Here is a 20175-nt window from a genome sequence, read left to right on the forward strand (position 1 = left end):
GTTGCCGTGGCATGGAGGCTGCTGTACTGCTGTTCTGGGCGAGCTCGCCGCCACGGCAGGATTTGGGGGTGCGCCAGAATTTAGCACAAGGCCGATTACAAAAGGGTAATAGATCTGACAAACGTGGGTTATTAAAGATTCCTAATTGCACGGGGAAAATGATGTGATTTATAAGGGCCAGAAATGGATACTGGTACAGCCCTTTGAATAGCTTAGCGTGCCGCGGATGTGAGTTCCCGACTTTAGAACACTTTCCTGCCGTCGCAAGTCGGGGATGGGGGATGCCGCCCGTTCGACCCTTAGGCGGTTAATCTTTTTGCCTTTTTTTTGCGGGAGTGGCCGCCCAGGGGGTGTCTCTATGACTTTGGCAAATTAACCCAGTGCTGACAGTTGGGGAGGAAAGGATCATCTCCATCGGGAGGTGAAGGCAGCACCAATGTCCTGATATCATGTGGGTGCGAGAACGGTCTTCTCGGCCCTGTACACTATGTGTCAAGATCGTTGGAGTTTTATTTTATCGAGAGAGTGCCACCAGCGCGTTTGCTTTCACGCTTAGCGACAAGTTCTCGCCCAGCGTTGCAGGAAAACGCATAGGGAAATGAGGATGTGAGCGTTGGCCTGTCTTTGCTGTCTTTGCTGTCTTTGCTGTCGACCCTGTCCGCGACAACGTCGCCTGTGCGGTTCGGTGACCCAAAAGATGTGCGAAAACATTCACCTCTGTCCAGCTGTCAGAATTTACCTTCCCCACAATCAACGTGACCGATGGCCGTCGATGCGTTTCGCCACTTACGGCTAATGTACATTGCGTCCCAGTACCTTTGCCAGTGTCGACAAGACGCACGGCTGGGTGTGTGTTTCTGCAAATCGTGTGGCAAGTGTCGGCCCATCCTCCACTGCTTATTTCACAGTAACCCCAGAGTGAACATGCGCGTTGGCACTCTGTGTGTTTCTACGCGCTTGAAAGAAGAATAACACGACCTTGTGTTTGTTCAAAGCGAACCCCCATATGTGGATATCGCGGGTGAGTAACAGGACTCCTGGTCGTTGGGATGTCATCAGCAGACATATCACTTGCTAGCGATGAAGGTGTGTGGTCAGCGAGTACCACTGCAGCTCTTGCCGTGCCATATAATATATCGAATATTACTGTGTCACTGTCTGACGTGGACAGCGCCACGAGCGGCCGTTGCATTGGCCACTAAGTGCCACAGGTATGCCACAGCGACCCACACGAGTGGTACAGCGACAGAACCACGTCAACAGCACGCTTGCACAAAATGCAGCACACACGCCCGCCGGCCCGCAGCACGACACGGCCCCAGCTCAAAGCAAGTCAATACATGGTAACAGTCGGATGCGGCTCCTCTATCCCACACCTAAAGACACCACCCCCTCCCCCCATGGCCCCTCCTCGGGGCATCAACAACCCAGCCTAGTGGCCCTCAAAGGTATAGTCGATGCCGGCAGCCTTGATCTTTGACCTCCGCTCCTCCTGGCGCTTGAGGACGTTGGCGTTGGCGCGCTCCTGCTGCTCCTGTGTCCTGGGCTTGTCGTTGCGGACCTTTTCGAGACGCGCGCGCGGCACCTTGCGGAACTTCTTGTTGGCGCCGACCCAGAGCTCGGGGTGGACAGACTCGGCGGGCACAATCTCGCACCTCAGCAGGTGGCCCATGAGGAGGTAGTTGTTCATGGTCTCGGCGACAATCTCGGCGACGGGGAGCGACGAAAACTCAATGTAGCCGTAGTGGCGCGAGGCACCGGTCTGTGAGGGCGCGTCAGCAAGAGCACGGGCAAGGCGGGAGCGATCAGTATGTCATACCTTGGGATTGCGCGCAAGACGGAGACGCGTAACGTCACCAAACTGGCCAAAGTACTCCTTCATCGCGTCCTCGTAGAAGCCGTGGGGGATACGGCCGAGGAAGACGGTTCCGACGGCGACGCCCTATAGATTGTCAGTGATCCGCAAAAAGCCTTTGCTTCTTTCCTTGCTCCCACGGCCACACTCACCTTCTTCTTGGAAGCCTTCTTGAGGCGCGCAGCGACCTCCTTGTCGTCCTTGGACTTGGGCAGCTTGGCGACCTGCACGCTGGTACGGCCAGCCTCGGCAACGGCGGCGTCCTCGTCGTCACTCTCGTCGTCCGACGAGTCGGCACCGCCCATCTCGTCGTCCGACTCAAAGGCGCCGATGAAGGACGCCTCAGAGCCCTCCTCCTCGGCGGCCTCGGGCTGGGCCTCGACCTCAGCCTCGACAGCCTTCTTGCCCTTGGTCTTGGTCGCGGTCTTCTTCGCCTTGGGCGCATCCTCCTTCTTCTGAATCAGTCCACTGGCCTCGCCAAACTCGCGGACAACGTTGTTGAGCGCCGAACCGACCTTGTCGGCCACGTTTGCGACAGCCTTCTCCGCCTTGTCCATAAAGTCGTCGGCGGTCTTGCGGCCCTTGGGTGCGGCGGCGGCGGCAGCCTTCTTGCCCTTCTTGACGGGAGCAGCGGCCTCGGCGTCGGATGCGGCGGCGGACGCAATGTCGTCAATCAAGAGGCTGCCGGCAGTGTCAACAGCCTTGGCAATCTTCTTGCCCAGGTTCTCCTCCTTGGCGGCGGCGGCCTTGCGCTTGGTGCCGCGGGTAGCGGCGGGCGAGGCGGCAGCGGCGGGGGCGGCAGCGGCCTTCTTGCCCTTCTTCTCAGCGGCGGGCGACACGTCGTCCATGAGCAGGTCGCCAGCGTTGTCGACGACCTCGGCCACCTTCTTGCCCGCAGACTTGAGCGTCTCGCCGACCGTCTCGAGCGTCGACTTGGGAGCAGCCTTGCCCTTGGCGGCGGCCTTGGGGGATGCCTTGGAGGCGGCGGCAGCCTTGGCCTTCTTGGGGGCCGTGGTAGCGGATGAGGCGGGGGCGGCGCGCTTGGGAGGCATGGTCGAGCGAGATGTGGGAAGTGTTGTGTTGAAACTGTGCGGTTCGCAGGTCAGCTGAGAGTGGGTACACAGACAGCGTTTGGACGTCATGTCCGCCAAAATTCGCCAGCCGTGGATTTGTTACGTAAGAGGTGGCGTGGGTGGGATAATATTTATTTGAACGGGGTCAAATGAGTGGGAGAGGAGATCGGGGTATTATTTCTAATGAAGTAGGAGTCACTGATTTGAAGATCCGCCACCCCATTTGAATTTGCATTTGAATTTTGTTAATGCCCCGACGTTGCTCCGACACCCAAAAGTTGCCTGTTCGGTCACTTTCCGCCCTCCACCTCTCACCCTCTCCTCCACCTCTACGGCGCGGCTCCGAGAGCAAGACTGACCGCACTTCTCCGTCTCTCCTGTGGCCCTGTGTCTTGCCGCGCAATCCACCCGTCTCCCCCACCCTCCACTCGTCGCAATTTGCATCGTGGCCCCCTCCTCTTGCCATCGCCAGTCTCTCCATCGACTCGAAAGGGTGCAAGCAAGAGGTCTTGTCTCAACGTCGACAAGACTATAGACTCGGCTGTATATAACCCCACCCCCGCAACCCCTCCCCTCGCGCGCGGTATCGCCCACATCGCTGCCATCCCGCTCCACCATGGTTGCGCAGTGGATCGCATCCGTGGCCTCTGAGGCCGTCGTCGCCAGCGGCCATGGCCACAAGCACGGCACACCCGGTGTCCCCAAGTGCTCGTGGCCCGTCCAGATCGTGTCCCCGGACCGCGATCTCGACTTTACAGAATGTTTCGAGCTCGTCGTCCTCCTGCCCGCCCCACTGCTGCTCGCCATCCTCATCGGCGGCGCACAGGTGTTCTACCTCACCCGCTGGCTGCGCCGTACTGGTCCTGGGTCCATCGACTGGGTCACCCGCTCGGCTCGCAACGAGCGCGTGGCAAAGACAAAGAGGGTGAGTCAGCATCGGCCACTGAGATTGGAGATTCTCGGCCATGCCCGACCGAACAAGGGCCGCGCGCACAGGTGCACAAAATGTTGACAAGCCTCGTAGTTGTTGATGGCATTCGCCGCAGTCGTCGTTGCCGCATCGGCAGGTCTGTCCGCCAAGCAGATTAAAGAGTCACCTTACGCCTTTGTCCAGTACGCGCTCTTGGCCCTCACGCTTGCCATCTTTTCTCAGCTCGTCTGGCTCAACCACCATGTGTCGCGCACGTCGTCGAGCCTCGTCCTCCTGTTCTTCCCTCTCTACATCCTCGTCTCGGCTATCCGTGTCCGCACCCAGATCATCACGGGCTCGCTGTCTCTTGACCTGTCCCACACCCTCCAAGGCCGCATTGTCCTTGCCCGTGAGGCCTTGTGGTTCTCCAGCGTCGGAATCGCCCTCGTCGCCTACATCCTCGAGCTCTACTCGCCCGAGAAGCACTGGGGTGTCTGGACTGCGCCATGGTCCCGCGGCAAGATTAGGCTCGAGGAGGATGAGGAGGAGGACAACTTTGACTCTGCTGGCCCCTTCAAGGAGGACAACGAGGTTGAGAGCCCCGTCGCGACTGCCAACATTTACGAGAGGTGGGTAACCTGACGGCGCCCCAGAAACTGACCCACTCAGGTTGACCTTTTCGTGGCTGACTCCTCTCCTCTCTCTGGGAACCAAAAAGTTCCTTGGGGAAGAGGATATGTGGCTTCTGCCGCCTGCCGACTCGGCCGAGGCGCTGTCTGAGCGTCTCGCCACTGCCTGGCAGCAGCAGGTCGACCTCGCCAAGGCCGGCAAGAAGAAGCAGCCATCGCTCAAGATTGCCATTGCCAAGGCGTACGGCCTGCCATACTTGATCGCCGGTATGATGAAGGTTGTCTACGACTGCTTCAACTTTGCCCAGCCCCAGCTCCTCCGTCTCCTCTTGGCCTTTGTCGCTTCGTACGGCACTGCCAGCCCCCTCCCGCCTTCGGCTGGTTACGGTATCGCCATCCTCATGTTCCTCATGGCCAACATGGCCACTGCCGTGCTCCACCAGTACTTTGACCGCTGCTTCCAGACCACCATGCGCGTCAAGACTGGTCTCATCACCCTCATCTACCGCAAGTCGCTCAAGCTCAGCCAGGGCGAGCGTTCCGGGCGCACCTCGGGCGACATTGTCAACCTCCAAAGCGTCGACGCCGTTCGTATCGGTGACATTGCGCAGTATGGCCACATTGCGTGGTCGGGCCCCTTCCAGATCATCCTTGCGTTCGTCTCGCTCTACCAGCTCGTTGGCTGGCAGGCGTTCACGGGTGTGGCCGTCATGCTCATCTCGCTCCCTATCAACACGTTCATCAGCCGCATCCAGAAGCGCCTCCAGCGCCAGCTCATGGCCACCAAGGACGTGCGCACGCGTCTCATGAGCGAGATTCTCAACAACATCAAGTCGATCAAGCTCTACGGCTGGGAGAAGGCGTTCACCGACAAGGTGTTCCACGCCCGCAACGACATGGAACTCAAGATGCTCCGCAAGATTGGTATCGTCATGTCGTGCTCCAACTTTTTCTGGCAGACCATCCCCTTCCTCGTCGCGTTTGCCACCTTTAGCACTTTTGTCTTCACCTCCGACCGCCCGCTTACCGCCGAGATCATCTTCCCCGCCATCTCGCTCTTTACGCTCCTCAGTTTCCCGATGAGCGTGTTTAGCAACATTATCAACTCGATCATCGAGGCGCTCGTCTCGGTCAACCGTCTCGAGGCGTTCCTGGCGGCCGATGAGCTCGACCCCAACGCTCGCAAGATCACCCTTCCCGAGAACGACCCCCGTGGCGAGGCCCGCATCGGCGACGAGGTGGTCTCGATTAAGAACGGCGAGTTCCGCTGGGTCCACGACTCGAGCGAGCCCACTCTCCAGAACATTGACCTGTCTGTCAAGAAGGGCGAGCTCCTCGCTGTCATTGGTCGTGTCGGCGACGGCAAGTCGTCGCTCCTGGGTGCCATGCTCGGTGAGATGACCCGCAGCGAGGGCTCGGTCTCGCTCCGCGGCGACGTTGCCTACTTTAGTCAAAACTCGTGGATTCTCTCGGCTACCGTCAAGGACAATATCATTTTCGGCCACCGCTTTGACCCCGTTCACTACGACAAGGTCCTCGACGCGTGTGCCCTCCGCTCCGACCTCGCTGTCCTCCCCCAGGGCCACATGACCGAGGTTGGCGAGAAGGGTGTGTCGCTCTCGGGCGGCCAGAAGGCTCGTATCTGTCTTGCTCGCGCGTGCTACGCCCGTGCCGACATTTACCTTCTCGACGACCCCCTGTCGGCCGTCGACGCCCACGTCGGTCGCCACATCTTTGACCAGGTTATTGGCCCCAACGGTCTGCTCAAGAACAAGGCTCGTATCCTCTGCACCAACGCTGTCAATGTCCTCCCCCAGGCCGACCAGATCATCATGCTCCGTCGCGGCGACATTATCGAGCGCAACAACTACCACTCGGCCATGGCTGACACCTCGTCCGAGCTGTACAAGCTCATCACCGGTCTCGGCAAGCAGTCTACCCACAGCGGCGAGGAGTCTGGCACTGTCACCCCTACCATTGTCGCCTCGTCCGAGGAGGACCTGTCGGGCGAGGAACTCGACGACCTTGATGACTCGACCGCCGTTGCCAAGCGCCTGGCCAGGCGCCGTTCCAGCCGCCGCGCCTCGATCCTCTCTCTCCGCCAGGCAAAGCGCGACGCGATCCGTGACCTCCGCGAGTCGGCCAAGCCCAAGGAACACTCTGAAAAGGGCAGCGTCAAGCGCGACGTCTACCGCAAGTACCTCAGCGCGGCCGGTATCAGCGGCGTGGTCGTCTTCATTGCCTGCCTCGTCATGGGCCAGGGCGCTTCGCTTACGTCCAACTTTATCCTGCGCGCCTGGGGTCTTGCCAATTCCAAGGCTCACCAGAACGTAAAGGTCATGCAGTACCTGCTCGCCTACGGCATCATGGGCTTTTCGTCCAGTGCCCTCAACGTCCTCGCCACCGTCACCCTCAAGCTGTACAGCGGTCTGCGCGCGGCGCGCGTCATGCACGACGTGTCGTTTGCCGCCCTCATGCGCTCGCCCCTCAGCTTCTTTGAGATTACTCCCACGGGCCGTATCCTCAACCTGTTCTCGCGTGACATCTTTGTCATTGACGAGATCCTCAGCATGGCCCTCGGCCAGTTCTGCCGCACATCTATCCAAGTCATCTTTGTCATTGTCGCCATTGCTATCCCTGCCGGCTCGCGCCCCGTTCTGCTGGTCTTCATCCCGCTCGGCTACATTTACCGCATGGTCATGCGCTACTACCTCGCGACGTCGCGTGAGCTCAAGCGCCTGGACGCCGTGTCGCGCTCGCCCATCTTCTCGTTCTTTGGCGAGACCCTGGCAGGTCTTCCGGTCATCCGCGCGTACGGCCAGTCGAGGAGGTTTGTGGCCAACAACGAGGCCCGCGTCGACCGCAACCAGGCATGCTACCAGCCTGCCATGGCCATCAACCGCTGGCTGGCGGTTCGCCTTGAGGCCCTGGGATCGATTCTGATGGCCTCAACCGCCCTCGTCTGCGTCACTGTGCTCCTGTACATCCCGCGCCTCATCGACGAGGGTCTCGTCGGCCTGCTCATGTCCTACACCATCTCGGTCACGGGCGCGCTCAACTGGCTCGTGCGCACCGCCTCCGAGGTGGAGCAGAACATTGTCTCGGTCGAGCGTGTCCTCGGCTACGCCAACCTGCCCTCTGAGGCGCCCGAGGAGATCCCGGCCAACAAGCCGCCCGCGTCCTGGCCGTCCGCCGGCAGCATCGAGTTTGACCAGTTCTCCATGCGCTACCGCCCCGAGCTGCCGCTGTGCCTCAACGAGGTCTCAGTGTCGATCAAGGGCGGCGACCGCGTCGGCGTCGTCGGCCGTACCGGCGCCGGCAAGTCGTCGCTCACCCTCGCCCTCTTCCGTATCCTCGAGGCCGGCAGCGGCCGCATCCTCATTGACGGCGTCGACATTGGCACGCTGGGCCTGAACGACCTGCGCAACCAAATCAGTATCATCCCGCAGGACCCGCAGCTCTTCGAGGGCTCGCTCCGCAACAACATTGACCCGACCAACCGCGCGTCGGACGCGGCCATCTGGCAGGCCCTCGAGCAGGCCCACCTCAAGGACCACGTCACGCGCAACATGGGCGGCACGCTCGACGCCGAGGTCGCCGAGGGCGGCTCCAACCTGTCTGCGGGCCAGCGCCAGCTCGTGTGCTTTGCGCGCGCGCTCCTCCGCCACACCAAGATCCTCGTCCTGGACGAGGCCACGTCGTCGATCGACCTCGAGACGGACGATGCCGTCCAGCAGATCCTGCGCGGCAGCGACTTCAAGGGCGTGACGACCATCACCATTGCGCACCGCATCAACACGATCATGGACTCGGACATGGTGCTGGTCATGGACCAGGGCAAGGTCGCGGAGTACGACACGCCAGAGCACCTGCTTGCCAACCCCGAGTCGGTGTTTGCCAGCCTCGTCCAAGAGTCGGGACTCGATACGGGGGCGGGTGCCGGTGGGTCGTCGTCGGCTGGAGCAAGCAGGCCCGAGTCAGCCGCCAAGTAGGGCGGCTTTTGATCCCGGGCTGTTATTGTCATACACATCAGAATACAGTGGTACAGATGCATCGAACTGTGAAAGGTTACGCCAGTGGCCAGTGGCGCGGGGCGGGTGAAGAACGAAAGCGGGGCGTGTGGTGCGGGTGTGGAAGCGTGGCGACGGGTGGAGGCTCGAGGCTGGCGGCCGGCCGCATGGCCTGCACGAAGAACGTGTGAAGTCGCAGCACCCGGCACACCGGCACATACCAAACAACCACGTTTGCTGTCGCCATGGGCATGAATGAATGTGGGCCATGGTGCCAACCCTGGATGTGTCAGAGTGTCACAGACAACCAACAGAACACTTTTTGCACCCGGACGTGCTTTTGATCAATTCAAGGTGCAAAAGACATGAAAAGTCACTGGGCGGCACGCTTGGCCCCTTCCCCCGCCTGGGATAAAAATAAACTCCTGGCAGAAGCGTCTCTGGCTGTTCTGTCGGTGGACGTCCAGGCACCCATATGGTGACTCACTAGAGCACTAGAGCACTAGATTACCGCCAGCGTGAATGCGTGTCTGAGACAAGATTGCAACAAAGATCGAGAGAGAGAGGGGGCCACAGAGTTTGGCCCCGCCGTGCCCCCCTTAACCCCCCCATGCATATGCGATGCATGCCATTGCGCGTCCTGTGAGGCGCGCGACGTGCGAGGCACAGTTGATTCCACAATCACCGAATGGCTAGCGCCAGCCCGCGATCGTGACGTTTCTTTGTTGCACACCGGCGTTGGCAGGCTCATCCTCTACTGAGAACACCACTTGTTTGCTTCATTCCACCCACACCCACACACCCACACACCCTGTGGCGAAAATAAGACGAAAAAAGGCAACGGGTAGCACACCCATTGTGACCATTGTCGTGATCCTTGCGCCTCGCCAACTACAGCCAGCCATCCAGATGCAAAATGAAAGGTACACAGTAGTGAAAAGGTACTGGCTGGGTCACGGCTGCATTGCGTGCATGGCTGTATGGCTTGCATGCTGGAGACCATTGCGAGGGACCGAAAAGGGCTGGCTGCTTGTGTTAGTAGCGCTAGTGACATGGGTTGGCTAGCGGTATGTCTTCTTGGTGACGACGGAGCCTGCGCCCCACCAGTCGCGGGATGCGTTTCGGTCAGGTTGGGAGATGTGTGCGCGCTGCCGTGGTCCAGGTAGGGCTCTCAGCAGAGGCCTAGGTGACAATCTTTGCAGGCAGTACTCTGCTACTTGCTGCAACTGCTGGCAAACACAGTTACATACCACCCATGCACACATGTGGCCTGTGGCCGGTGTGGCTGTCTTGTCCGCGCTGTGGCCAACCCAGTCCCTCCCACCCAGTGTGCCAGAGATTCAGAGATCGAGATTCAGTAGTGTCAGGTATTGCGGATGGATAAGGTGCGGAATCCCATTCAGACGCACGCTTTAGCCGGATCTTGTTTCGTGTATGGCCTTTAAGGGTTGCCGCCGGATCACAATGGGGCTAATCACGCTAGCCCGAACCGCATGGCGTCTGTGAGTTGTGCAGGTGCTTCCGACAAAAGGTGACGCCTGGCATCGGTCGGCTCGGCTGCAATTGATCAGTGGCAGCGCTTGTGTCGGGCCGCTGACGTTGCGTAAGACCCACTGCCCACTGGGGGTGCACGCTGGTCACTGGCCCCCGGAGATGGGCCGCCTTTGATCAATTGTAATATGTGTGGCACATCCCATAGCTGCTTTTCAGACCTGGTCCACCGGACGCCCCTCTGGCCTCTGGCCATGCTCGCACCCGGTATTCGTCTGATTTGCAGGTCTGCACGCCATCACCGACTGGCTGGCACGCCTCGAGGACCCATGGCCGGTGATCATGGGCCTTTGTTTCACGGCCGGGAGGTGTGAGGGCTCCAAAGCGTTCCAAATGGTTTGACCATTCTGAGAGGCAGGTCGAATTCCCAACACGGTTTGGAGCTGCAGTGGCTGGAGTGCTGCCCATGTTTGCGAGGGCCAGTGCCCCAGTTTCCCGGGCCATGCTATCGCCTCCACTGGATGCCGTCAGCGGCAGTGAGCACGTCACGAAATGTACAGTCAGCACAGGAAATCATTACCGATTGTGTCAGAGTTTGTATTACCACTGTGTGCGTTTGGGGCTCATTGACCAGCACTAAACTGGTGTTTGAAACCCACAGGGTGCACACACGATCATTCTGGTGTCCACTCGGGATGGCCCGCGGACGATGTGAGCTCTGAGGGCCGTCTACATCCGCCAAAGGAAGGAGCAACCATTGTATTCAATCTACCAACAAAGGCTGCGCTAGATGGTGCCTCACTTGTACCATGTTCCTCTCTCTGCTGTTCGCTCCGGGCATCATTGTAGGAGATGAGACTGACTGCCTGCCGCTAAGGTCGGGGTGCTGGTTTGTTTTTGTTTTGGTGGTGTCTCATGTCACGGTGTGGGTGGTGGATATCGGCAAGGAGTGGTGGTGGCATGCCCCGATCGGCCCTGAAAGATAGTCGCGTGCCTTCTCTGCCACACAACGTTTGTATGCGCGCTCGCCATCTCTCGCCGTCCATGCCGGCCATTCTCAGAGGTATGGCTGGTGGCATCGATGGTGATCGCGGTGAGGGGACAGTTGAATGATCGAAGGCGGAAGTGGGCCAGCAGGGAATGGATGGTGTTGATTGTTTGTTTGGATGATGGGATCGGCGGAGGAAGGATGACTCTGCATTTCCCGGCCGCTTCCTCGGTCTCACAAGATATATAACCACTCCTCCCCACCGGTCTCTTCTCTCCATCTCATCTTCCCAGTCTCCCACTTTCACACACACCTAATACTCCCAACACACTCCTTTGCTTCCCGCAACCCTCCATCACCACCAACACAATGCGCGCTGCCTACCTTTTCAGCCTTCTCGCCGTCCTCGGCACCGCCGTCGCAAGCCCCCTCCCTGTCTGTGAGTCCGGTCTACAACCTTGCATCATCACCGGCCTTGCCCATACTAACATGACTGTCAGCGGTTGATGACACCGGCGTCTCGGTCCCCAGCGTCCCCAGCGTCCCCAGCGTTCCCAGCGTCGGCGCTCCCTCCCTCGGCACCGACGTCGACGGTCTCCTCACCACTGTCGAGGGCCTCCTCGCTGCCCTCCAGGGTGGCACTCCCATCAAGCGCGACGCTCCCAGCCTCGGTGTCGATGTCGACGGCCTCCTCACCACCGTTGAGGCTCTCCTGGCTGCCCTCCAAGGTGGTACTCCCATCAAGCGCGACGCTCCCAGCCTCGGCGTCGATGTAGACGGCCTCCTCACCACCGTTGAGGCTCTCCTGGCTGCCCTCCAGGGTGGGACTCCCATCAAGCGTGACGCTCCCAGCCTTGGCGTGGACGTCGACGGCCTTATCACTACGCTCCAGGCCGCTGTCAACGCTCTCCACGGCGGTAACCCCATCAAGCGTGATGCTCCCAGCCTCGGCGTGGACGTCGACGGCCTTATCACTACGCTCCAGGCCGCTGTCAACGCTCTCCACGGCGGTACTCCCATCAAGCGCGACGCTCCCAGCCTCGGCGTCGATGTAGACGGCCTCCTCACCACCGTTGAGGCTCTCCTGGCTGCCCTCCAGGGTGGGACTCCCATCAAGCGTGACGCTCCCAGCCTTGGCGTGGACGTCGACGGCCTTATCACTACGCTCCAGGCCGCTGTCAACGCTCTCCACGGCGGTAACCCTATCAAGCGCGACGCTCCCAGCCTCGGCAACGACGTTGACGGTCTCCTTACCACTGTCGAGGCCCTTCTCGCTGCGCTCCAGGGCGGTACTCCCATTAAGCGCAACGCACCCAGCCTCGGCAACGACGTCGACGGGCTGGTGACTACCCTTCAGGCCCTTGTCAACGCCCTCCACGGCGGCAACCCCATCTAATGGACCGTTGAATCGGTTCTGCTTCTGTCACGCCCATCAATCTGGACTCTTTTTTCTTTACCCAAACGAAGCCTTTGAAGTAATGTGAATGTGAACTTTTATTGCCTTGAACTCAGAGTTGCACACCGTGTTGCATAGGCATGGCAAAAGCTGACACTGGGCATCACTCTTGGGTGCTCTTGGAAAGCCACTGGCGACCGTCTTGGTGGGCAGTTTAGTGGGGGGTGTAGGGCCAATGGCTAGCTCAGCGCTCTTCAGGTCGCAGCAGGTTTGTCCTCGTCGTTTGGGCAGCGGCGTAGGCTGTCCAGCCCGAGTTGGGTGAAGCCTGTAGCATGTACGTCCACGAACCCAAACCGTCTTCACACATGCAGTCGCACCATTTGTGGTTCGTCTTGACACATACACACATTATGTCGTCTACTCTCTAACCCGTGGATTGGTAGCACCGACGTCAAGTTATGGCAGAAAATAGAGAAATAAAGAAATAAATCAGAATGATAACATAAATACCATTTGGAGCCGGTACTCCGCCTGGAGGAGGTGATGGCGGTGCCTATGTATCCCAGTCGTTGTCCATGTCTCAACAATAAGATGACAGAGAAGGATATGATGACCACCCAGGTTGTTTAAGGTTGAGAGAAAGGGCTGCTTGTACATACAATAGAAGACAGTCCAGACATGAATCAGCAACGGCGAGTGTGTATTCATTTATTTATCCCCCGGCTTGGCGTGTTGCACGGCTAATGCGTCCCATCACGCCTATCCCCAGCCACAGGTATGATCTCAAAAAATATAGCAACCACTCTCGCCCAAGACCACCATGCACGGAGCGCTCCCGCGTGCCTCCCGGATCTATCCCAGTGGCTGTCTATGTCCCGACCATATATGCTCGGACGAGCGCGTCCCGTATGCGCGGACCAGAATCCGTCGGATTGACGCAGATAGATTGCGAGCATGGGTGTGTTGTAAACTTCATTCATGGCACCACTTGCACTGAATGTGCTGGCTGCGGCTCTCCCGTTGACAGGAGTTTGCCCCCATTTGTCTCCATGTTCCGGTCTGAGCAACATAACCTCAGCCTTTTCGGATATACAGGCGGGGATTCCACTACACTAGGTCGCAAGGTGTTTGCCAGGAGCATAGGTCGTCACCGAGACTATATGTGTACGTGCTCACTGTTAGCGACGACTCGGAGAGGCAAACGGGCGAGACCGAGACCAACAAAGGACGTCATTTCATCAATTTTAATTTTGATGCAAGTTGCTTGTTATGAGGTGATTCATGAAGTGATACGCTCTGCTCGCTCGAGTGGTCAACAATAGCTTGAGCTATCACTGATCCCCTGTACGTCTGCTCACAGTCACAACGACTCGGAGATTCCAACGGCCGAAACCGTTGACAACGGACGTGTCGCCCATCCACTTTATTATTGCTGTGAGTGGGCTCGTCGTACGTTTTGTACGTTCCGGCCGACACGGACGACGAGGGCGCGAGATCGTACCCATAGGTTGGTTTACTCACCGCCACAGGTGATGTGTGGCGGAATCGTAGCCGTAGGTTGGTTGACTCGCAGCCACCACCGAGATCGAGGCGGTACCAAGGTGTGCAGGTGCGTGCGTAAACCCGCCACGGCACCGTGGGTGCGAGCACATGGTCTGCTCCTGGCGGTGTGGCTTATGCCCCTGCTGCGTTGTTTTGCTTTGCGATGCTTTGTGTTTCGAGTGTTGCGGACGCGATATGACGACGTGTGAGGACGGATACCATACCCTGTGTCCAGCAAGGTGCGAGCTGTGTGGGGCTGCATGGCCTCGAGGCTGGGCGCCAGGCGGCTTGTGCGGATCTTGGCGGACGGGGGGCGCCTCAGGCCTGAGGACAACAGGGAGACAGGTTCGTGAGTGTTAGACGTAAGTGGATGATACTGGTCACGATGGCGCAGAGAGTCTGTGGTATCCTGTTTGCATCTATGATCTTTTTGGTTGGCCACAAGATTAACGTGGCCGCTTGCACATCGCCGCTGGGACAAGCACCAAGGTGAGTCTCAGCTGACGCTTATCCCTCATCGTGGCGCCGCACGTCACGGCTCTTGGGCGAGCTTAAACCGACTCGATGCCAGTGTACTCGCTCTCGACTCCGGGCTCCATGAGCATGGCGTGGCCGAGAATGAGGATGGCCGACGAGCCGACGAGCCAGAAGAAGACGGAGAAGGGCGACGCGATGAAGAGCATCGGCAGGCCAATGACAAAGAGGGCAATGTACATGGTCTTCTGGGTGATGACCGTGTTGCCGACCTCGAGCGGCTCGGGGCCTGTACGTGACAACGACAACAACAAATGTTGGGACGGGGTGCGGGGTAATGTTGCGGTTGGGGTGTGGGGCGGTGTAGCAAAGTGGAGGTGTAGTCAAAGTACGCGCAAGCGAACGGAAAAATAGGTCCAATGTGAGAATGAAGAGACAGTGTCAGCTGCTAGACTACGGTATACTGCTTAGCTGGACTCACCGAACCTGTTAATAGCATAGAAGCCACAGCCGAAGAAGGCGATCGCGATGAGGAGGAAGGGGTTGGTGAGGCTGAGGGTGTCAACTTAGTCGTTCAGGAACGATTGGTCCAGCTCACAGTGCGTAGATTGAGAGGATGAGAATGACGAGCAAGTAGTTACCCGAGAACTGGCGCGTGTTGTAAGTGAGGCGCTGGAGGCAAGTCAGTATCGCGGGTAACAGCGTCGTATGTAGCTACCCACCTGGGTGGCCTCGTTCATGTTGGACGGGCGCGAGATCTGCCTGTGGTCGAACTGACATTAGCCATGTTCCTGGTCCTCCTCCATCTCCACGCTCAGCGCTCTCCATATTGTCCCGCTGAGAAGCCTGAAGGGCCAACAGCTGATCTCGAGGAGCCCAGTGCAATATTCTTGCTCGCTGCGCCGTCCGCAGTCCACCAGCACTGCACCTTTCCCAGCCGTCCAAAACTCACGAACTCGCCGACGGGGCGCAAACCCGACAGGTGCTTCTCCTGCGATTGTCAGCTGCTACCTCTTCAACTCAACTCACGCTGAAGCTCCTAAACGCGTCCTGGGCCTTGGCGACAACTTCCATGGTGGGCGAAATGGGCGATGGGGTGGATGGGAGATGTGGTGACGAGCAAAGACGGGAGCCCCAGTAGCCCAGGATGGCCCACGAGGCCCGCAAACGTCGCCACCCAACGGAAGCAAATTGTGTTCCTCTCAGCCTCCACTTGAACTGGATTGCTTTGTTGTCATCACTCTCCCTCCTCTCGCCATCGCCTCCGCTCTTCGTTCGTCGCATTTCCCTCTCTCCTCACCTCCACACCCCCCAACCCTCCTCCAGAATACATTCTCCACCATGATCCGCTCAAACCCCACCGCCATCCCCCTGCGCCCATCAGACCTCAAGCTGCTGCAGGCCGAGCTCGACGCGCGACGCGCCGAGCGCGAGCGCGATACCGCCGCCGCTTCCGGCAGCGCCAACGCCGCCAACACGAGCACGGCGGCCGCGTCCAGCCGGCACAAGTCCAACACGAGCATCTCGACCAAGACGAACGGCGCCAACGGCAGTGCGGCAGCCGCAACGTCGACGCCGGCGCCCGCGCCTGGCGACCACGGAGTGGATGAGCGCAGGCGCAGGCGGGCTCACATGACTGCCCAGGAGCGCATTGGAATGTAGACCTGGTGAGTAGCTAGTCGTCAAGTTGAAAGTTGCTGTCCAGCTACTGACACTGCCAGCCACTGCATCGCTTCAACGTAGTCGAGCTTGATTGCGGCGTCAAGCGTCCCCCCACCTTTGAATGTCGCCAGTGTGTCGACTCTTTGCCCCCTGGCTGCATTGACGAGCCTATGGAGCGCATGTGCAAGGACTGCCTCGGTGAGTAGCTGTGGACTCTCCATTAAGATAGCTACTAACACCTCAGCCGTATCCCCAAGTGCTCACAGCTACCCTCGCATCAACCTCAACCGTCCCTCGTCTCACACTTGCTCTGTACCGCCCTCTCTCATACCTTGCACACATTATTAACATGTTACTGTATACATTAAAGGACCATCCTTTGTACACCTTGGCACCCGGCCAAACCCGCCAACCGCCATGCTGCCGCGTTTCCATGTCTCCCGCGCGTCTGGATACACTTCTGACAAAACCCGTTATTCTCCCGTCTTCTTGTTGACTTTACTTGACTCTAGTATCCCCTCCTCAAACGCTCAATCTCCGCTGCTTGCTTGGCGATTGTCTCGCGGCTGGAACGCAGCTCGTCGACGAGCGGGGAGACGGCTGAACGGATCTCGTTCTGACGTGTCAGCTAGACGCAGAGGCACCGAACGCGAAAGCTGAGACATACCTTGAGACCGCGGCCCATGCGTAACATGTCCAACTGGAGGTTGGCAATCTCGCGACGCATCTCCTCAAACGCCTCCCACGTTGGCGCATCGCCACCGCTGCTCTGGCCGTTGTGCTCGTGAGGTGGGGGTGCACGGCGCACGCTCGCGCTCGCACCCGGGCTGAACGCCGTCGTCTCGTCCGCCTCGTCAATGACCGCGGGGCGGATGCGCACAGTGCTCGCTGTGCTGATCACGCGGGAAGCTGGGGCGGCACTGGGTCGGGAGGCGGCGGGGTTCAGAGGGGTGATGTGAATGTCGGTGCGGACTGGGGCCGTCGGCGCGCGTGTTGTGGGTGCGGACACAATACGTTTCTCTGATTCCTTGGCATTCTTGTCAGACGTTTTCTTGGGCGGAGCCGAGGCCGCGAGGTTGTTTGTCAGGTTGTTCTCGGCGAGGACACGGGCCAAGGGGCGATCCGAGGGGGCACGCGTGGCCCGAGGCTGAGAGTTAGGTGGAGATATACTCTGCAACTCACAGTTGGGAGAGCATGGACGTCAAGGACGGGCTGGTCGAGCTCCACTGGTGAAATGCTTCCTGTACGCATATCGCGAACCAACATCTTTCCTGTTGGGTTAGTTGTGATTCAATATGTGAACCCACCAGAAACGGTTCTCGCAGCCAATGTTTGACCGTCGATCCAGCTCAGACCAGCCACCTCGACGCCAAACTTGATCGTCGAGACGTCGCCGTCCGTTAGGGATACAACGGCCACTTCGCCATGGGTTCCCTCAGAAGCGACAGCGACCTGGGTTCCTGAGACGACAATGTCCCGGCCAGCACGCTCGAGACCAAGATTGTATGCCTTTGGGATGCCCTCGGTGTCAATGGGGTACGCAGTGAGACGGTCTGTCGATGGGACGAGGAGGTAGGGGCGGGAGTCGAGGTGGACGATACGTGCACAGGACACGGGCTGGGGGCGTGAGCACTGCTTGTTGTTGCCGTGGCGACAACTCGCACAGCATCAAGGGATGTCTGTCATACTCACCATGTCCATGTCTTCAATAGAAGCCTTCCTGCCCGTCTCGAGCTCGTAAACGACCACCTCGTCGGCGCAGAACGCCATCAGGTCCGCGTCGCCAGTCATGGCAGTGAGTTGGCCCCTTGGCAACTGTGGGGGAGCGTCAACAGCTGTCTTTCCAGGGTGATCACCAGCTACACTCACCTCGAGAGTCCTCAAACAAGCCCACTTTCCTCCATTCCCAGCCCGCTTCATGACCTTTGCCTCCTTCTTGCAAGCGAGCACCACAAGGGTTCCAGCCGTCGCCACCCTCTGGACTCCCAACGAGGAGCCCGTCATCTCACCCACACGGCGTCCCTTGGAATCATACTCCCAGACCACAGATCCGCTGGCCGTTCCGGAGGTGTTGGCGGCGTAGAGGTAGGTGTGGCCTGTTGGACCGGCAGCGGCACGCGGGAGACCGCCCGAGGGAAAGCGGGAGGGGAGAGCGAGCGGGGTTGAAGCGGCAGTGGACGTGGTTGGCTTTATGGGCACCAACGCCAGAGCGCTGGGGTGCACGACGAGGGCGGACATGGGCGACGGCAGGAGGAAGAACGAGGCGGGAGGTGGATGGGTGGATATGGAAATGTGCGGTGGTTGTTTGTGTGTGTGCGTGTTGTTGTCAGAGATCAGAGAAGAAGTCAGTCGCGACGCACGGAGGTAAACATTGGACCGACAGGGCGATGGCACAGCGGGAGCATTTTTCAACTGGCGGCGGAGACGCGGATTATCAGTGCGGATTATCTCTCAGTATCAACAGGTTGGGGACGTGCCGCTTGTGCGTTCTTCTCTTGTCAACGTCGCCTATGTATGTATGCATCCCATGCTATCGTTCTCTCTCACTCTGCATGTGTCATGCTCAGATAGGGATGCCGCCTCCCAAAGCCTTAGGAACAAAGGGCCACGCGGCCGAGGCTGGCAACTCGAGCGCCCCACACACCCGCCCAACCGCCACCGCCGGTGCGCCGGCGATTGCCACCTATGGCCAACTGGCGGCGTCGGGGGGCTGAGTGGTATGAGTGGTGGACGATGAGCGGCGATGGGGCGGCGAAATACATAAAAAAACGAGGTCATGTTGATGATGACGATTGTGCGGCGTATCCCCCAATCAGTGCACGCTGGTACGCTGGTGCTCGGGGGGTTTGTGGTGCCGAGGTCGGCCGCTAGGGCATTGACCAGGGTACGACCTTGTGGCGGATGAGTGACTGCAGGTGTAGCGGTCACTCCTAGAATTGCTGTTGGGGCCAACAGTATCGATATAGATAGAGCGGACATGATGTAGGTTCTCGGACGTCTCGAGAACACATGTCGTTCCCTAGAAGTGATGTCGTTCTCAAGGTCATGCTCGGAATGGTGACACATACTCTGGAATGGTGACACGTGCATGTATCTTGCTTACGTTACTGCACGCTCTCTCGCTCACTCGTACGACAGTCGCGCGACTGTCTGGCCTCTGGCGCACGGGGCAGCGTGACAACTCTGGAATCAGAGTGTGGACGGCAGTGCTCTCGGTCGGTCGGTGTTCAACAGCTGTTCCCCGTGAGTTACACCCCGCCCCGTGAGTTACACACCTGCACTGCAAAATGGCACTTTGTCCTCTGCTTGTGTAAATGCAAACGCATGCACTGCATGGCCGCAGTTTGAGTTTCATCTCGGCGTCCTGGCATACCATGAAACGGGTCTGGGCGTAGCGTCACCCCTCGCACTGGTGTCGACACGTTTGGGGTAAAATCGTCCAGACTGGCCACTGGCAACTGGCCGGCCACTGGATCACTAGATCACTACAGGCCAAGGGTCACTGTGCATGTGGGGAGGGTCCAGGTGGAGTCCAGATGGCGTCCAACGGGGGTCCAAGTGGGGTTTAGCTGCGTTCTAGCTGGGGGATTTCCAACGCGGCGTCCATTGTCTGTCGTCGAGACCTTACTGGTAGTCCAGGGTGACGAAGGACCAAGGTGCAAGGAACAGACGAGGGGTGTGCGCGCTGTTGTGTAGAACACGGAGGGGGGTGTATGTGCAAGCACCAGGGGGGGAAGGTCTGTGGACGAGGCGATGCCACACTGCAGTGTGTGTGCGCGATAACCCAGCGGCCAGCGGTATGACCATGTTGACCGTGGCGCACCCCACCTGACGCTGCTTGGTCATGGGCATGAGCAAACTGGGTGCTGTGGCTGTTGCCGAAGATCGGCACGAACAAGAGCGGGGAGGTGCCGTGGCATGTTTGCCGGTCACTTTTGGGTGTTTTCTGGGCCCATCCGCGGGGAGACCGTGCGCGGTGGCGTGGAAGCCATCGCCGTCGACCTGAAGGAGGCTGCAAGACGGGCTGTTCGGCCGCGGTGCCCGGCGAGCCACCGACGCGGCCAACTCACCCAACTTGGAGTGCGCGTCGGTTATGTATCGTCCGTGTCCTCACTCTGCCCTTTCCCAACATGCCAGTCCCCGGG

The 20175-nt window shown here is 59.3% G+C and overlaps 7 protein-coding genes across 7 annotated transcripts; 3 read left to right on the plus strand and 4 right to left on the minus strand.

Annotated features, from left to right (window-relative positions):
* Nucleotides 1-1432: 1432 nt before the first annotated feature.
* On the minus strand, nucleotides 1433-2907 carry EHS24_004500 (uncharacterized protein; the record flags this gene model as incomplete). Its single annotated transcript, XM_028620075.1, has 3 exons — nucleotides 1433-1762; nucleotides 1820-1942; nucleotides 2008-2907. The coding sequence occupies 3 exons, from the start codon at nucleotides 2905-2907 to the stop codon at nucleotides 1433-1435; spliced, it is 1353 nt and encodes a 450-aa protein (XP_028479047.1).
* Nucleotides 2908-3544: 637 nt separating this feature from the next.
* On the plus strand, nucleotides 3545-8459 carry EHS24_004501 (uncharacterized protein; the record flags this gene model as incomplete). The annotated part of the gene is made up of 3 exons (XM_028620076.1): nucleotides 3545-3853; nucleotides 3953-4467; nucleotides 4508-8459. 3 exons carry the CDS (start codon nucleotides 3545-3547, stop codon nucleotides 8457-8459), a joined length of 4776 nt encoding a protein of 1591 aa, XP_028479048.1.
* Nucleotides 8460-9951: 1492 nt separating this feature from the next.
* On the minus strand, nucleotides 9952-10436 carry EHS24_004502 (uncharacterized protein; the record flags this gene model as incomplete). The annotated part of the gene is made up of 3 exons (XM_028620077.1): nucleotides 9952-10034; nucleotides 10092-10139; nucleotides 10190-10436. The coding sequence occupies 3 exons, from the start codon at nucleotides 10434-10436 to the stop codon at nucleotides 9952-9954; spliced, it is 378 nt and encodes a 125-aa protein (XP_028479049.1).
* Nucleotides 10437-11325: 889 nt separating this feature from the next.
* EHS24_004503 (uncharacterized protein) lies at nucleotides 11326-12352 on the plus strand (the record flags this gene model as incomplete). Its single annotated transcript, XM_028620078.1, has 2 exons — nucleotides 11326-11395; nucleotides 11457-12352. 2 exons carry the CDS (start codon nucleotides 11326-11328, stop codon nucleotides 12350-12352), a joined length of 966 nt encoding a protein of 321 aa, XP_028479050.1.
* A 2093-nt stretch (nucleotides 12353-14445) lies between these two features.
* Nucleotides 14446-15442, minus strand: EHS24_004504 (uncharacterized protein; the record flags this gene model as incomplete). Its single annotated transcript, XM_028620079.1, has 6 exons — nucleotides 14446-14657; nucleotides 14850-14920; nucleotides 15010-15040; nucleotides 15091-15265; nucleotides 15321-15359; nucleotides 15398-15442. The coding sequence occupies 6 exons, from the start codon at nucleotides 15440-15442 to the stop codon at nucleotides 14446-14448; spliced, it is 573 nt and encodes a 190-aa protein (XP_028479051.1).
* A 267-nt stretch (nucleotides 15443-15709) lies between these two features.
* EHS24_004505 (uncharacterized protein) lies at nucleotides 15710-16378 on the plus strand (the record flags this gene model as incomplete). Its single annotated transcript, XM_028620080.1, has 4 exons — nucleotides 15710-15920; nucleotides 16013-16035; nucleotides 16090-16228; nucleotides 16275-16378. 4 exons carry the CDS (start codon nucleotides 15710-15712, stop codon nucleotides 16376-16378), a joined length of 477 nt encoding a protein of 158 aa, XP_028479052.1.
* A 160-nt stretch (nucleotides 16379-16538) lies between these two features.
* EHS24_004506 (uncharacterized protein) lies at nucleotides 16539-18268 on the minus strand (the record flags this gene model as incomplete). Its single annotated transcript, XM_028620081.1, has 6 exons — nucleotides 16539-16646; nucleotides 16698-17177; nucleotides 17213-17301; nucleotides 17338-17647; nucleotides 17723-17845; nucleotides 17900-18268. The coding sequence occupies 6 exons, from the start codon at nucleotides 18266-18268 to the stop codon at nucleotides 16539-16541; spliced, it is 1479 nt and encodes a 492-aa protein (XP_028479053.1).
* Nucleotides 18269-20175: the final 1907 nt, after the last annotated feature.

This window comes from Apiotrichum porosum, assembly GCF_003942205.1.
Source record: "Apiotrichum porosum strain DSM 27194 chromosome Unknown scaffold_2, whole genome shotgun sequence".
In the NCBI taxonomy this organism is placed as follows: Eukaryota; Fungi; Basidiomycota; class Tremellomycetes; order Trichosporonales; family Trichosporonaceae; genus Apiotrichum; species Apiotrichum porosum.